The following is an 18,525-nucleotide window of genomic DNA, read 5'->3' as shown; positions in this document are numbered from 1 at the left end:
TGTGCTTATAGTCTTCTGTAAATGTCGATGAGGTTTATGTCATCATTCATGATAAATTTCATCACAAGTCCCGGTTTGACTCGAACGACCTTTTGTAATTTATGTAATGAGCCTCTTGTGTCAGTGCTTTGTAACAGTCAGATAACAGGGTAATGAGGTAAAGGACTTTGTGTTTTCTCAGTAAGATATTTCTATGCATGATGTTTCTTTTGGGGGGCAGGGTTGGGCGAGGCGGGGGTTACAGTAGCTCAGCTTTAGGTTTGAGCAGCATCACATAAGCACATTGTTGTTCCTTTTCTCATAATCTCATGACCTAATTGCTTTATAGATTATATTAGATAAATCACATAAAGATACCCTTGAAAAATAAGAGATGTTTTAATCGAATGGCTCAAAGATTTATGATGATTGATGTCATGTACAGTAATACAGCCTCCACCTTTATTACTAACAACATAAAAAAACAATCGTCCTACAAACAGTCTACTGTGTAATTTTTGCTACTTGATTATAGACTCATGGACTTGATACTGGATTATCATTTAAGATACTGTAGATGAATGCTTGAAAGGATTATTCTGTAAAATCAAATCAGAATAAAAAAATTATTGTTATTATGAACAGAATTCCTACAATTAAAAACCCTCTTACCTTCTCATTTACAGTTATTCACGTTAATTGTTATGAAAACGTATTTTTATGCTTACGGAACATTACCATCCTGTGAAGTTATTAAATTAAAAAAAAATTGTGCTAAAAATCTCACTGTGATCACACACACATTTCCAGAAACCTATTTCAATTTTATGAAGTTTTCTAATCATCTGAATAAATCATAAAATGACACAAAGGAAGCAATAGTTTCTTCACCTACCGATAATATCCTTATACAAATGATCCCACTTTGGTGCTGTGTAAAATGTGAAAATAAAATCCTGAAAGAGATTATACAGTATGTTTTTCATCCTCTGTGTGAAATCCATCTGACTTGTAAAGCCCAGGGTGACTGATGGAACATAAGAGGCAGGGGCTGGCAACTTCCCACAAAGACGCTCCACAGAATACCCAAAACTATACCTCATACTGATGATAAGTGGCAGGTTCAGTTTGAGAGCTGGAAGTGTCCTGCATGTATACATGGTGTCTGTCAGAAAAACATCAAACTGTTCTTTTCTCCACTTCTCTAGCAGATCTTCACGTGCAAATAGCTCCTTGCACATAATCAGATTCAGCTCTGTAACTTTGTCAACAACCTCCTTTATCTTCAGAAAGGCCTGATACGTGTTGTCATATGGCACTTCATTTATCCTGTACTCAAACATTTTATTCACAAAATCGAAAACATCCTGTTTGGTATAGGGCACCTCTATGATCTCTATATTGTAGCCTGAAGACCGATCGGTCTTTACAGATGGTGTAGCACTGTGAGTAATGACTGTTACATTATGTCCTCTTGCTGTCAGTTCATCTACGATGACCTTAACGTTGATCCAGTGACTAAAATCAGTTGGCCAAACGAGGATCTTCCCTGCTTTCAAGCATAGTGGCATCTGGCTCAGATTGAGCAGTAGGAAAAGACAGATAGCAGCTCTCTTAAATGCACTCATGATGTCTGGAAAATGTGATATTTTGTCTAAGCCACCTCACTTTAGATACTGTCTATTCTTATTCAACCAGTAAGCAATTTGCCAAAAATATTACTGAAATGATTCACTTATGTTGCACACTGTCTGCAAATTGTCCACCTACAATTTGCACAACATACCGTACACAGGCTAGAATGTTAATTGCTAGAATAGTTAAGAATTCCTTAAACCTTTGGATTGGTCTCTTTATGTAATCATGAACAGGTAAGCATGAATATACTGGATTATGACACATACTGGATAATGTACAGTAAATTATGAAGCATGCACTTTGAATTATGCACTTAAAAGAAGTGCAAACTTGTTATTGATTTTAATTTTTTTTGTCTTCTTATTATATATGGTAAGAGACAGGATATATAAATTTGACTTGACCTGACTTGACATTATCTCATAATTACATAAAAAAAATCACATGATCCCATAGTTTTATTTTAGTAGTTGTATATATTTTAAAAATATATATATTTAATGTAAACAGTTAATGACAAACATATGAAAAGAAAAAATATATTAAAAGATGTATTTATTTTTATATACATAAACGACCTCTCGCGGCTCAGCTGCAGTACCGTCACGGGCCACCAGTGCCGAACCGCCGAACGCGCTTTTGAAAAAAATAAAAGCTGTAAGCGCGGGATGTGGATGTACTGTCATAAAAAATATATATATATGTGCCGCCACTATTAAGCTCATATCGATCTTGACTAAATGTAAATACCAAAATGAAATGATATAGACACACACAAACACACGTGCGCGCGCCCGACTGTCGATATCGGATGTCGTCGTTTGTTGCGTCAGTGTCGCGAGTGACGTCAGTAACGTTGCAATAGATGATCAATAACTTAACACATTAATTCTGTTTACCTTGATCTGGATTAACAGATTTACAGATGAAGTGGCTCAAATTTTTAATACAATGAAGGTAATGTTGTACATGTCCGACTAGTGAACATTTAAAGTTGTATATTTTGATTAACTATGTGTTTAACAAATGTTTATAACTCGGACACAGAGCTGTCACCTGATCAGTTATATTGTCTTATATTACAAAATAGAATGGCGCGATTTTCACGTATTTTCGTCCACGTCGATAAGGTTATAGGTTTAAAAATTTGACTGGATGCCTGTACAAGGTCATGAATACCACTTAGACTGCTGCTCAGCCAGTGATATGGGGGGAAAACAAGCATAAAATAATATTTTTTTGATTGATAATAATTGCTATCAATATTGATTTATTACTTGATAAATAGATAATATCACTCTTTGGATAAATAGTGAAACTGAACTAGGTTGGATTAGGCTCCTAAGCTCTTTGGTATTATGTCTAAACATTTATTAGTTTATTAGTCTAATTATTCTGATAATATTAACTCTGTTCTTTTTTAATTTATTTAAATAACATTATTTGTGATAAAACTAATCTAAATAACCTGATTTTGTGTCTCACTCATTGCAAATGTAATAATAAAAAAAACAGTACTGTTAAAAATTATGGTTATTATATGATTTACAAGTTAATATATATAAAACATATACAATATATTAGAGATTAATAACAATTCTTGTATTACCACATTGACAGAAAAATCTATTTATTACATTTATAATAGAGATGCACCGGTCGATCAGCCAGTGACTCACAAATGCTCAACACGTGCTCAAGACTTTGGCGGCATTTGAGGCGGTAAAACATCACCGTTTCTGTGTAATCCTACAGGTAGTACACTCTGAACTACTTACACACACTGGCATCCCGTGTGATAGGAGAGAATTATTTGATGTTTGTTTAGAAGTAATTGTTATTGCAGATGACAGAGAAACATTACAAGGTTACATTTTGTTTCATTTAATTTGAAGTCAAATGTTAAACTCTTGTCTATGAAGTTAGTTTGTGTTGTTTAAATGCTGCCCTTGGTTTTTAAAAGAGAAAACTAATGCTATAAGAAACAGGCTAAATTTAATTATGTTCAATTCAGCTGTGAAGCTAGTCAATAAAGCTAAGGTATTTATCTTTTAAGCTATGACAGCTTTCTTTTTAAAGGTTCAAGGTCTTAAAATTGTGATAATATCGTATCAGGTGGTGACTGGTGATTCTTATCCCTACTATTAGCATTTTTCTAAACACTGATGAAATGTTCATTTCTTCCTAAAAGAAAGAAGCTTATTTAAAACCTTTTTTTTACATTTATTTGCTGTTTTGATCACCGAAATGATCCTCCGATCCATCATACTGATCCTTGATATACAGGGCGGGTCATCCACAGTACGCTGACGGAGTCCTTGGCAGACTTTGACGCAATGTTCCTTCTGCTTCTGGTTTGGCAGCCTGGGGACAAATTTGGCAGTAACACGGCACATGTTCAAATCACACTTGAGGATTGTCTGGACTGTTCCGAATGACACACAGATAATGGCAGCAATGTTGTGGGTTGTGCTCCCTGATGATCATCATACACAAGTTGTCGAATGGTTTCAACATTTTTGGGGGGTTGAGCTTGTTGAAGGTCCTCCTGATCTCTCCTCGTCTTCCAATGATGTTCTTTGAACACCTCGAATGAGTCATTGCTGAAACTTGCTGAATCATGTCAAAAAGTCTCTGTGGCAGATCAGAATTGCAAAATTTCATGTTTGCTCTTTGTTTTAACTTGCTGTCTATGATGAAATAGCAGATGTGGTAATGCACATGGTCAGATGTCTTTTGGCACACTGACTTTGGCAAACTGGCACATATATTTTATAAAGCCAAATATTTGTAGTGTGTGCTTTTCGTATCTATTCTTAATAAAAATGAGAGGCGATTCAGCGGCCTTAAGTCAACCACTTACACAGCTTATAGCAAGAAGTGGCCCAGGTGTAACACATTAAATATTTGTTGAAAAAATAATCAGATTATTCATCAGATTTTATATCTATTGTGTTTTTTTGCCTCTCAGGAACATCAGCCCTTACTGTCACATCGAGGTAAATCTTCCCAAGGCCGCTATTCACAGTCATCCCATCTTCAAGATTCTGTACCTGGTGTGTAAATACCTAAATTAACATAAGAGATAGTATTTTACTGTAGGGGCTAAGACAACTCAGCATGTGGAAGAAAAATCTTGCGTGATGTGTATGTGACTGTTTGGTTTTACAGTTAAATCAGAAAAGCTGGTGGAGCTAATTGAAGTACGTAAGTTTAACATTTCTGGCAATTCTCGGGAATCTATCTCAGCAATGAAGGAATGTCTTCCCCAGACACGAGCTCGTGCACCGGCCCCTAGCACGAGAAGAGGTATCGCTCACAACACTGCTCATTTTGAACAGAATATAAAAGTAACCTAAAAGGTTCAAGCGATTGTGTGTATAATTTTAGTGGATGGTCTTAATATTTTGTAGTTGCATTTATGAGTGTTATACATAAATAGTTTTTAAAGCATACAGAATAATTTAAATATTATAATGCTTATTCTGGTACAGTGGCTTAGTGATTAGCACTGTTGCCTTGCACCACCAGGGTCTGGGTTTGATTCCCGCCTTGGGGTCTGTGTGCACGTTGCATGTTCTCTGTGCTTGGTGGGTTTCCTCCAGGTACTCTGGTTTCCTCCCACAGTCCGAAGACAGCAGATTAGGCTAATTGGTGTTCACAAATTGTACGAAAAATTGTATTGTGTAAATACTGATTGGAGGTGCTACCACGGTAGTAAAATGAAAATAAATACAGTAGTCAACATTGGCCTCCACCGGTCCCTAGTTGGACTTCAGATCGATGGAAGGATAAATACTGCTTATAATTATCATTATTATGTAATACAATAATATGTCTTACTATGTAAGACACTGGCAGCAAGCAAGAGATTAAAAGGCCCTGGATGTGGCTGTGTTTTGTGGTACATTCTATGTGTTATTTGGTTGCTTTTTAAAGGACGAAATGAGTTGTGGGCAGCCCAGGGAGAGACAATAAAGGCTCATCAGTCCAAAATGGAAACACAATGGTAACTATTCAAAAATCACTAAGTCATGTATAATTTGTTATTCATCTACAGGCAATCTAGTGTTAGTGTTTGCATACTTCAAAAGTTCAAAAGTTAACATACTAAAAAAACAATAAAAGTCATCTGATGATCGTGGCGAATCTTACTATTTGGCAAATACAACCTCAGACAAAGAACATGTAACTTTTTTTTTACTGTGCCATTATTTATTTAACAAAAATTAAACTAAAAAGTAAAAAAAAAGTGCAGTACAAAGTACCTCTTCAATCAGTGGCTTGTGGACAGATGTGTCAAGTAACAAAGTACAAATACTTTGTTACCTTACTTAAGTAGACATTTTGGGTATCTATACTTTACTGGAGTAATTATTTTTCAGCCGACTTTTTACTTCTACTCCCTACATTTTAAAAATAGCCTCATTATTCCTATTTTAATTTAGCTTGCCATTCAAAAAACAAACAAACAAAAAATAGTGTGAGTACACTAATTTCCTTGTACGTTGCCCTCACAGATTCCTGCAGCTAAGCTTGGATGTACATTTACATTCCAATGAAGGTTACTGATGACATGCCTCTGAAGTTTGACTTTTTGCAGCATTAAAATACTTATAGGCAACTAGTTATCATATCTTCTTTTCCATAAAACGTGTTCTTTGCTCAGTATTTGCTCAGTAGTACACATATATGGTTCTTTAATGTATTTGCATTGTACTAAAATGCAATCTTTTTCAATTGCCATATACAGTATCCCAAATCACTATGGTCGTTAAAAAATACAACAAAATGTTTATTTTTAAAATTTTTTTTAGTTAGTGCAGTATATATGCCCGTGGCACAGCCTAAGCTTTTATCCTTAATGCTTTTTCTCCCATCACGTTACTTTTACTTTTATACTTTAAGTAGTTTCGAAATCAGTACTTTTACACTTTTACTTGAGTAAAAAGCTTGAGTTGATACTTCAACTTCTAAAGAAGTCTTTTTAAACCCTAGTATCCATACTTCTACCCAAGTAATGAATGTGAATACTTTTGACACCACTGCTTGTGGATCCACCTTTAGCAACAATAATCATTTCCTATATGACTTTATAAGTCTCTTAAATGGTTGTGGAAGACTTTTTGGCCCTTCCTCTTTACAACATTGTTGCAGTTCATTAAGGTTTTTGGGAATGTACATATTCACAGCTCTGTCAATGTCCCGCCACAGCATTTCAGTTGAGTTGAGGTCTGGCCTTTGACTAGGCCATTTGAAAAGCTTGATTATTAGTGTGATTTGAATCATTGTCCTACTGCATGACCAAGTTTTGACCAAGCTTTAGCTGTAGAACAGATGGCCTCACATTTGCCTCTAGAATACTCTGGTATACAGAGAAGTTCATGGTCGCCCCAATGACTGGTTTTCCATAAGAATGGGGCTGTGTATTAAGGTTAAATAAATCCACGTTGGTCTCATCTGACCATAGGACATTGTTACAGAAGTCTTGTGATTTGTTCAGATACAGTTTTATGAATCTCAGTTGTGCTTCCGTGTTCTTTTTAGGCAGAAGAGGCTTTATCTTGGCAACGCTTCTGAATCTCAGAAACTGTACTTTTTCCGTCTTCTACTAATTGTGCTGTCATTGACTTGAACATTTACCCAGCTCAATGAGACCTGTAGGGTCTGAGATGTAGCTCTTGGTTTTTTTTCTTGTATTTCTCTGAGTATTGCACAGTCTGACCTTGGGGTGAATGTACTGTAACATCCACTCCTGGGAATACTGGCAATTGTCTTAAATGCATTTCACTTGTGAATAATCTTTCTCACGGTATAATGTTTATCTCAACAGTATTTGATTGGAAATGGTTTTATAACCCTTTCCAGATTGATGTGTAGCAACAATTGCTTCTCTAAGACCATTTCTTATGTCTTTCCCTCTTGGCGTTGTTTTAACACACACCTAAATGCTCCAGACCAGCAAACTGCCAGAACTTCTACTTATATAGTAGTCTGCATGATGATTATCAGCATCTGGCTGCAACTTACCCTCTTAAATCCTGTGGAAGCAGTAAGGGGTACTGCCCACTTGTTTTTTTTGGATTTTATTTTTGTTAAATAATGGCGCAGTGAAAAAAGTTATATGTTCTATTTGCCTGATGCTAAAACCCACTACAATCAGATAATTTTTTTAAAATTATGTCTTTACACAAAAAAAACATAAAATAAAAAAGTGGGAGTACTAACTTTTGAACATGACTGTATATTAACATGATTTCTCTTATTTTTACTCTTATTATTATTTTGTTTTAGCAAATCATATTGGAGGACTGAATATACAGAAAACTTTAGTCTCCCAAAAGTTTACCATCCACCTCGTACTGCGAAGAAAACAGCACACCATTTGGTCTCAACATTTCAGATCTCATCCGACACAATGGGTGTGGAAAAGGGTAGACGGACAGAATACCAGGCCAGATACGGTCATAAGGTAGTGTAAAACTGTGTAAAATTGCAATTTCAAAAAAATTTTTTTTTTATAAAAAACCCACAAAATGGTTTAAAAAAATTAAAGACAGTAATGTGACACTACAATGTTTTTTCATGAAAAGTACACAATTAAGAACGAACAAAATAATCATGGAACAATTGATTTAAACTTTTATTTCGGTGACCAAATAAAAAGAGAAATCTAAAATATTACTCACTGTGGGTTGCTTGTACATTTTTGCATATCTTTTTTCAATAATAATGAGAGCCCCCAGGTGGTCCAGGCCCTCACTGATCATTTATGATGCTTATTGCAAAAAATAGGCCCTTGTATAAAACATTACCCTAAGTTTATTAAAATGATTAGATGATTTGACATACTTTATGCTTACTGTGTTATTTTTCCCCCACAGGAAAATCGGAGTTTAACGCCACATCTGGAGGAACTTACCGGACGATACTATGCACAGGCATCCAGTCTTCAGCATTCTTTACTTGGTGTGTAAATATTAATGTAAACAGATCAGCTGTTACCTAAACTTGTTGCCTTAACATTTTCTCTTGATAGTTCTCCTGAAAAGATCATTTCTTTTACTAGAATAAATAATCGAACCTGATGTGTACTTTCCTCTGGTTTTACAGGAAAAAGAGAAAGGCTCATAAAGCTGATTGAAGCACAGAAGACGAATGCAAGTGGAAATGCAAAGGAAGCTCCCTTGAAGTCAGAGTGCATGCCCCAGACGCGAACTCGTTCTCGGCCCACTGGGGCCAGAAGAGGTACCGCTCACAACATGCTCGTTTTAAACAGTTTATCATGCACTAAACGAAAGGAAACGATCCAACTTAGTATCTTTAAAACCTTGTGAGTCTGCAAATCCTCTTCTATATATCTGTAGTCTTTAGGTAGATATTGCATACTTTACTAGGTTACACACTTACAGTACCACTGTCTTCATTTAGAGTCATAATTAGGAAGACTAATCTTTCAAACAGCAGCAAGGAATTACATTAAAGATTTTTTTACGTAGAATAGAGTAAGTCTGGATATCTGCAAACAAACTTTGGACCGATAATCTAAGGAAGGTGAAAGTTTCTTAAAGAGAATCATTACTGGTGATGAGACAGGGATTCATCACTACGAGTCTGAGAGTAAACGGCAGAGTATGGAACAGAAACATCCTCAGTTGCAGACTGTTAGGTTTAAAAAGAAAAGGAGTGTGCGAGAAAAGTTTTAAGCTGAATTAAAAGAAGAAGAGTTATTGCTTGTTGTGTCCGCCGCACCTTGATACACTTATCGGTCCGGGCCCGATCCGGAACCAGTCCAGACACACCGGCATGATGTCTGAAGATCTCTGTTTATTCTCAGAATAGAGAGCACTTTTAAAGCGGTGCTGTGTCCCGAACATCAAAAGAACCAGTCATTAACATGTCAGTCATAGAGGGAGCCGGAGACAGACAGGTGATAGGAAATATATTTGCATTCTCCTGGTTAAACAAAAGGGTTCTAATGGACCAAGAGAAAAAGTTCAAAAGTCAACCATCAGGTGGAAAAATGATGCTTACAGATTTATTGGTTTCTAAAGGGCCAATATTGGACCATCATTAGAACTCAACAGTGCTTGTTACAGTGAGATGCAGAGAGCTGAAGCCTAAACTTCGGATTAAACACAGAGAACTGCAATCCAAGTCTTGATCCATCAGACTTTTGTCACGATGGCGGTTCTTGTGTCGGCGTGTGCGTGGCATACAGTAAATGCAGAGGCAAGATGATAGCTCAGTCAAGCTATTTATAATCATTAACTTACCTCACCTGACCTGAAGTTTCCCATCCAACTAAAACAGAAAGAAAACACAACATAAACCAGTCTTTGGGTGCTTTGGCGCCCTCTAGGGGTCAACCCTTACAACTTTCACCTGTTTAGGCCCCTAAAAGCAGCCCTACTAGGTCAAAGATTCGTGTCTGATAAAGAAGTGAACAGTGCAGGGAATCCGAAAGCTTGTTGACAGATGGACAAATCGATTGAAAATTAAAGAGATTATGTCAAAAAATTATGTATTTGTCTTTTTTAAAAAGTTAAATAAAACACATATATATTACAGGCAGAGTGTGAATATTTTTTGACCCACCCTAATAATAATAATACTAATAATAATAATAAGGATGGTAAAATAGTTAAAATTTAAAAATAACAATAATTTGAAGGCAGGTTATCAGTATGTTAAATTTCTTTCATCTTTGAAATTTGCGCTCAAGGTGCACTGAATGTATCAAGCGTATAAAGGTAACCTTTACCCTAAAAGTGTGTGAAAGTGTGTATTGTCTAAGCATTTGTAGTTGTGTTCATGAGTGGATTTCAAATGTAGACCAGTTAAAAAAGCAGTTGAAATAAAGTGCAGTGCTTATTACATTTATGTACGGTTTGATCTAAGGGCAAGGTACATGTGACAAATAATTGAATCTTATCTTATTGGACGACACTGTCTGCGAGCAAGATATTATATTTGTTGATATCCTAAGTTTTGTCGGCTAAACATTATTCTGTTGGCCTTTGAATGTGTTTCTGGTACGTTCTATGAGTTAATTTGTTGTTTCCCTGAAGGACGACGTGAATTGCAGACAACCCTGGTGGAGACCCTAGAGCCCGCAAAGGCTTATCAAGCTGACGTGGAAACCCATCAGTAAGTACTTAAAAAATGTTGTTATTATTTAGTTATCTGGAAGCAACCTTGGGTTAGTGTATGTACAGTATAAGGAATATCCTTTATTCCTTGAATCAACTTGATTTTTTCTTTCTTGATATAGCAGGTCTCGCCCAGTGTCTGCAAATGCAACGAACTTTGCGTTCCGTCAATCTGTCCACCCACCTCGTACGTCAATGCGATCTGCACAATCTGGGGACTCTCCCAAAGAACCAACCGGTCTGATTTCAGAGAAGTTTCAATGCACAGAATACGAAGCTGTGTACGGTCCTAAGGTATAATGCAACTCTAAGCTAAACAAAAAGAAAAAAGGTAGACAGAGTATAACGTGTAATGATTTTTAAATTGCACTTAATGTAAAGAGTTTGTCAGAGCTTCTTTTCCAGAGCAAATTGCTGCAGGTTAGTACAAGTAGATAAGGGGACTAAGAGTACTATAAAGCTAGCCATAGATATACAGTATACAGTGGTAACTAACTAAAATACATAAACTAAGTATAAATACATACAAATAAATATATACAAATAGCAAAAATGGCCATGGTATAGCAGATTACTTTGTATTGATTGAAATGATAAGATTATTTGCCAAACTCAATATTTATTGTGTTCTTTTTCTTCACAGGAAGATCAGAGCTTACCACCACGCCGAGTGAAATCGAACCAAGACCTTTATTCACAGGCATCCCAGCTTCAGGATTCTGTACCTGGTACGCAGATGTTAACATCAACAGATCAGATCTTTGACCTGCCAAGCAAAAAACATTAAAATAAATCTATCAGGCATCTGTTAGGTGAAGGCACGTTACGTTACGACAATCCATATTGTCATGTAGGGCAATTTTATCATAGTGTGAGTTTATCAAAGTTTGACTTCAGCACTAAATAGAACCTCCACTATAGCACTGAATTCTCCAGTGACTGTGTACACCCAAACTTTTCACGCTCCTCGCTCAATCCAGGGAGCTTATTTTGGTATGCAGACTGATCTTTAACAGGTATCTGAAAGGGCCACTAAATATGCCACAGCTGGCCCACTACACTGGGCGTGGCTGGCAGGCCGCTACTACAAACATGCTCCTTCCTTTTCGGACCAACTGTCCAACTGTGCCACTATCATGTGCCAGCCTCGTGCCAACATTCTGGCTGGACACTAATTTTGACCCACACATGCAAAATCTCACTATTATGAGATTTCAGCAACAACCGTGATCTTAAAGCTGAGGAAGGGCTGATGTCACTGACCCTCTAGTGACGGGCAAACTGTTTTCCGTGAGACCTCGTCTCGTGTCTGTGTGTCTGTGTTGATCCCTGAGTCAAGAACACTCATTTAATCAAATCTTACAAACTGTAATGAACTATAAAAAGAAATGGAATGGTAGTTGAAATATAAAAACTGATTTGTATTTTCTCTGCTCTTACAGTAAAAGAAGATGAGCTGGTAGAGCTAATTGAAGTCCGTAAGTTTAACATTTCTAGAAATTCTCAGGAATCTCTCTCGTCTAAGAAGGAGTATCTTCCCCAAAGACCAGCTCGTGCTCCGCCCCCTGTCCCCATAAGAGGTACTGCTTCCAACATTACATCATTTTACACAGTTTATTATGCATTAAGTTAAATTACAGTCCAATCTTTGTGATAATTTGATTAAAAAAAACTATGGTAAAATAGTACCAAATAATGCATTGCTTCTCATACACAGTTCCGCACACCCACAATAATCAACAAGGCAGATCATCAGTTTGTTAAATTTCTTTCATATTTTAGATTTGCATATCCAACTGTCCTAAGTGTGTTGTGTTGTAAAATGTAGAACGTAAATGTAAACCAGATTCTAAAGATGTACATGATTATAATATTTAAGGAGGTCGCTGTCAGCTGGCAAAATAGTAAATGTGTAGATACTGTATGTTAAAACATAATTCTATTAGACATTAGATGCTAATTGGTTTATTTGTTGTTTTCTCGAAGGACGACGTGAGTTGCGGCCAACCTATGGGGAGAGTGTAAAACCAAAAAAACCATTAATATCAATGGGATTAGCTCACCCTTTGGACTTTCCAAGTAGACCGGCCAGTCTGTTTGCAGAAAAATATCGATACACAGAATACCAGGCTATCTACGGCCCTAAGGTAGGATACAACCATGTGCTAATGATAAAATGGCAGACACAGTAGTAGTTACAATGATTTCTAAATTCTATTATTTAAAAAATCTGTCAGAGCTTCTTATCCAGAACAACTTGCTTCATGCTAGTATAAGTAGATCAGAGACTAAGACTGAAATGATGACATTTGAACAAATGAAATCAAAAGGGTCCCATCTACAGTACATTATAGGAACTTGTAGTGATTTTTTCCTCATACTACATCTTGACTCTCTTTTCACCAGGTCCCCACTGCTCATTTCAACGTGACTCTTTTCCGGCAACTTCGTGGAACTTCTTAAAAGGTAGTTCCTCAGAACACACATCAATAAGCAGTACAATACCGTACATAACAGCCTACAAATGAATTTTTTATGACGTCATTTGCTGTCTGGCAGGGTAAGAAGAAAAGTGCTTGAATGATGCCCCCATTATGCATAGTGGCCGCTGTACAAGTCTGGAGGCAGGGCTATGATCTGGGGTTGTTTCAGTAGGTCAGGTCTAGGCTCAAAGTCAGGACCCGGACCTGTGTGTGTCGAATGAATGTTAAGAACATGTTATCTCACTCCACTGTAGGGTAACGCTGTAACAGGACGTCTTTAACCGATTCTTTCTTTCTCACCTGTGTGTGTGTATATATATATATATTTTCACAGGATACAGTACATATATATATATAGTATACAGTATATGTGTGTGTGTGTTTTAAAGTAATATTGAGTACAGAGAATTGAGTGAGACAAATATAAACCAGAACTGCATAACAGCACAAACTTGTTACTGTAGATATAAGACAAATATTATTTTTTTTTATTGATACAAAATTCTTTATTCATTATCATCTTCCTCTTCAGATGTTTCATTTAGATTTTTTATCAAAAAAATCTTGTAAGCTTTGGCAAACAGTATTTATTTTCTTTTGTTTTTGAGTGCTGCTTGGTTTCATGGTTAATTCTTTCTATGTGTCACATGAATAAATGATGTCAGACAGAATCATTAAATGAGTTAACTGCTGGTGGCCTGCAATTGCGTGCTTTGCATGGTGGATAAACACGCTTCTGATTGCTATATATTGTAGCTATACAAATTACACAACATAACACACCATAATCAAAAGCATCCCACCACAGTCTATAGTTAGATCATTGGAACTTCAAAAACTTCAGTCACTTTTAAAACCTTATCCTGTAATTGCATATCATTGAACAATCAAGCAGATTGAGGGGAGGGGTTTGTTAGGCAACACAAGAATAGTCAGGTCAGAAAACTGGGCAAAGATCTGAGTGCCTTTGAGGTTTATTAAGGCTGATGGTCAGCTCAGTTTGTTATGATCATGAGGTCAAGCTGGTACCAGTGTGCGTGGATGCCTCCATGATTTGGTGTGAATTAATCCTTCTCATAGTGGTATTCAGGTCTTCATAAAATTTATATTTTGCAGAATGAGCAGCTCACCTCTCATATCTTCAATGCTACTAATTTTCAATAGAATCTGTTGCACAACATAGCGTCTATGGGAGTCATGTGACAATAGAACAAACGATTCGAACTAGAAGACTCATGAGAAGAACACCTCAAATCTGTTTCATCTGTGATTCATCTGTGAGACTTATTGTTCTTCTGAGTCACCTTAAAGACTCGTTCAAAAAAAACCAAATTGTTTATGAACAACCCATCACTATGAGGAACTTGAGAGCTGGATGGGGAGGATAAATTCTGACCCATTCAATATTTTTGGCACCAGCTTTGCTGGAGGAGTTGCCAGAGAACTGGCTCTGAAATATAAAAGTGCATGCCTACATAAAAATGTTGGAGCACAGAGATTGGAAAAGCCCCTAGAGCCTTTCTTTTGAACATTTAGCCTAAAAATGGTATTTCGCATGTTGGATATGATAGTCAGATTTTGTAATAATATAACCTGCAATAAATGTCACTGATACTTGCAATCTGTGAAACTCTCTAGATAAATTCTTTTTCAGTAACAAACAGTAAAGAGAAATTAAATAGCAGTTGGAAAAAATATAAAAATTATAGCTGATGTGGTTTTTTTCTTAGCCTTACAGGAAAAAGAGAGCTTGTAGAGCCGTTTAAAGCACAGAAGACTAACACAAGTGGAAGTTTCCTCAATTAGAACAGAGTGCATCCCACAGACAAACTCATTCTCAGCCCACTGGCCCCAGAAGAGGTACCACTCACAACATTGCACATTTTAAACAGTTTATTATGACTGACACAATTCCGGTCAGAATCTTTTAAAAGGTTGTGAACACATGTATCTGGAATATCTACAAATCTTTGAAATTGCAGCAAGCAATGATTTAGTAATACAAGGGTAAGTCCAAAAGTATCTGCACTCTGCCTGGAAATAGGATCTGGATATCTGCAAAGTTCTAAACTAGAACTGATACTCTAAGGAAGGTGAAAGTTTCTTAAAGAGAATAATTACTGGTGACAAGACACGGATCCATCACTACGAGCCTTAAACGGCAGAGTATGGAACAAAAACATCTTCAATCGCAGACCGAGATAAAGTTCAAAAGTCAACCATCAAAAGTCAAATTGATGTTCATAGTTTTCTGGGATTCTCAAGGGCCAGTATTAAAACATTATCAGCACTTTGGGGTGTTAAAGCAGCCCTTTGGTGCCCTGAAAGCAGCCTTACGAGGACGAAGATTCAATTCTGATGAAGAAGTGAAGATAGCAGTGCATTTGTGGCTCACAGTTTAGCCTTAATGAAGGAATACAAAACCTTGTTGACAAAAGCAAGAAGATTATGTTGTAAAAATATGTGTATTTGTCTTTTTTTTTAATTAATTAAAAAAATTATACAGATAGAGTGTGGATAATTTTTGACTCATCCTTGTAATAATAATAAAAAGGATGGTAAAATAGTTTCAAATGAAGCCTTGCTGCTCAATCCTAATCCTGGAGAATCCTGCTAATCCCAACTTTTAAAATAACTAACATTAATTTAAGGGCAGATTATGAATTTCTAAATTTCTTTCATATTTGAGATTTGCACATCAGTGAACGATGAGTGTGTCATGTGTTGAAAATGTAAGAGTATAAATTTAGAAGTAACATAAATGTTCTTATATGGCTCTTTTTTAGCATAATATCAGGGCTGCAACAATTAATCCATAAGCAATAATCATATCAGTTGGTGACATCATTGCACTTGTGAACTGTGAACAATCTGAAATGTAGGTGTTTGGCTTACTGAAGTGAAGTGAGTAATACCGTGATGGCAACACCTTCATGAGCAAAAATAAAAAAAAAAGCAAAAAGCGTGGGAACATTTCACTCTTAACTCGAGCAAAACAGCTGCTAGAATCAGAGGGAATGTGTTTGCATGCAGGGTGTGGCTAAGTGTTGCCTTGTGAGGGAAGCAAGAGTCAAGTAAGAAAGGCTTCACATGTGGCTAGTTAGTGAGTGTGTGTTGCTGCGAATCTCTGTCGTCCTGTTGCACTCTTTCCTTTATTCAGCTCACAGCTTAACACGTGGGCACACACACACACACAAACACACACACACAGCTTGTTGCTGTTTTTTTTTTTTTTTTTACACACACACTAATTAGCCAACTAACCCTTACACTTCACTTTACCCCTTCACCACAGACTTGATCTCAGATTTCTTAAATCCCATAATTTCCATCCATCACCTTTAAGTTTATTAATAGTTATATATTTTATTGCAGCTACTTTGTTTTTTCTTTTGGATTTAGATTTTGTTTCATTCTCTTGCTTGTTAGTTACCACATGCACAAAACAACCTCAAGCTAAATAAGAACTGCAGGTAGTCCCCAACTTATGAACATTTGAGTTGCAAATGTTTGCAGTTAAGAAAGGCCTGCAGTTCTAAAACATTCGTAGTTGTGAACAAATCACCGAAGCAGGTCACGTGTTGTACAAAAAATAGACACTGCAGTGCACCAGATACCAATATTTACAATTATATACTGTACAATATTTTCTATCTATTTTACTTTTTTTTTTTTGTGCTGGAGAAATAAGTCACCCTTACCGGTTGCAATGAATCAATCCGGGAGCATGATGATAGAAAGTGGCTGTCCTGTAAAGCTGTCCGGATGGTGAATAATCTTAGTTTTGGAAAATCATCAACACAACAGACTACAGTCAAATACAGCGAAAAACAGCTATAAGACAAAGTGGCATCCGGGATTCCCCTCGAGATTTAAAGGCGCAGAGTCAACACTGTCACATTGGACATGTGTGAGGTTCATTTCCTTAGGCGCGGTTAAGTTTTTAAATGGCCTCATGATGGCAGTGTGGGGAAAGTGGACAGAGATTTAGTCAAGTGGATTGATATGCTTTACATTGTATATTTATGTAAAAGGCGTACAAATCTCACTTTGTCGGACTTAAGAACAAATCCCACTTACAAACGTGCTTACGGAATGGAACTTATTTGTAAGTAGGGGACTACCTATAATAAGTAATTGTGCCATTTGCAATTAAATTAATTAACCATACACAAACAGTTCATTTATAGCCTTCCACCATAGGCTAGCACATCATAATACAATCAAGCAGATATCCAAGCATAACATTTTCTCTTCTCTCCACAGCATGTCTCCAGGATCCAACGAAAAGATTTTGAATTGACATTTTTTTTTCTTAATGGAATCAGTCTCCCCTCCTTAAATTGGCAATTTCTGTGATGTTAAAAAAAGACACAGAAATAGAAATACTTCAAGATGTCTCCAAATAATAAGTAATCCATACTGAAAATGAGGAAGGAGCGTTGTTTTTAGGAGCTGGTTTCATTTCAGTGATGTTTGCCTTGATCAAGTCTACACACCTTGTTTCTGTTTTTCCTTAGTGTACAGTCTGTGATGTATTTAGCATTATGAAAGCTCTGTGTGATGAGTATGCACTTGAGACATGTTCTTCTTGTGATAATGTGGTCAAGCAGATGCCAGGGTTTTGGGCTTCAATGACAGTGCCAAAGTGACCAATGAGAACGGTCAGAGACCAGCGAATGTCAACCACCTTTAGGAGCTCTGTTCTGGGTTTTCTGTTTGTCTTGACTTCCATATATGGATCCAGTGAATCCACATCCAGTGAAAACATGGCTGTGAATTGCGGCTGGGTAGCTTTAGACAAAGTGCCTGTGATGACCTCTGTCTCTGAAAGAACCTGCATGTGAACATAAGAATTGGACTACGGAGCAATAGAAGATGGTCTGGTCTGATGCCTCACATTTTCGTTAACAGTCATTGTACAGGGATGGGTCCTTTTGCGTCTCGTTGCACCCTAGCTAACACAAAGGTTGTGCTGTTCCTGCATATCACCCACCTAAAGACTGTTGCAGACCAAGCACACGCCTTCATGTGACCAGTATTCCCAAAGAGCACTGGCTGTTTTTGCCACTTTGAAAAGGAAGTGTTGGGGAACATGAACTATTCGGATCCATTAAGTTTTTGTGTTGAAGTCAAATTTTAGGTTTTATTGTTATAGCTGATCAGTGTATATCCAAAAATAATCATAGCCAATGTATTTTTACAAAGAGTTGTGAGGATAATTCCACCTTCTTCCATCTCATCTCATCACATCAAGACAACAGAGAAATCAG

At 36.7% G+C, this 18,525-nt stretch overlaps 2 protein-coding genes and 1 long non-coding RNA gene across 3 annotated transcripts; 2 read left to right on the top strand and 1 right to left on the bottom strand.

The window, feature by feature from the left end:
• Positions 1-866: 866 nt before the first annotated feature.
• LOC128512580 (UDP-glucuronosyltransferase 2B17-like) lies at positions 867-1,607 on the bottom strand. Its single transcript, XM_053485926.1, has one exon. The coding sequence runs from the start codon at positions 1,605-1,607 to the stop codon at positions 867-869; it is 741 nt and encodes a 246-aa protein (XP_053341901.1).
• Positions 1,608-3,293: 1,686 nt separating this feature from the next.
• On the top strand, positions 3,294-4,821 carry LOC128511965 (uncharacterized). The gene is made up of 3 exons (XR_008356225.1): positions 3,294-3,372; positions 4,589-4,673; positions 4,789-4,821. It is a non-coding gene; the product is annotated as an uncharacterized LOC128511965 (long non-coding RNA).
• Positions 4,816-17,600, top strand: LOC128511963 (uncharacterized). The gene is made up of 13 exons (XM_053485011.1): positions 4,816-4,926; positions 5,557-5,626; positions 7,912-8,089; positions 8,502-8,586; positions 8,731-8,865; positions 10,689-10,767; positions 10,892-11,063; positions 11,413-11,497; positions 12,212-12,349; positions 12,756-12,916; positions 13,176-13,235; positions 14,983-15,112; positions 17,519-17,600. Exons 1-11 carry the CDS (start codon positions 4,869-4,871, stop codon positions 13,230-13,232), a joined length of 1,218 nt encoding a protein of 405 aa, XP_053340986.1. The 5' UTR covers positions 4,816-4,868; the 3' UTR covers positions 13,233-13,235; positions 14,983-15,112; positions 17,519-17,600.
• Positions 17,601-18,525: the final 925 nt, after the last annotated feature.

The sequence above is a fragment of the Clarias gariepinus genome, chromosome 24 (assembly GCF_024256425.1).
Source record: "Clarias gariepinus isolate MV-2021 ecotype Netherlands chromosome 24, CGAR_prim_01v2, whole genome shotgun sequence".
In the NCBI taxonomy this organism is placed as follows: Eukaryota; Metazoa; Chordata; class Actinopteri; order Siluriformes; family Clariidae; genus Clarias; species Clarias gariepinus.
The sequence above is the reverse complement of the archived record's forward strand: the minus strand, read 5'-3'. Positions and strand labels throughout refer to the sequence as shown.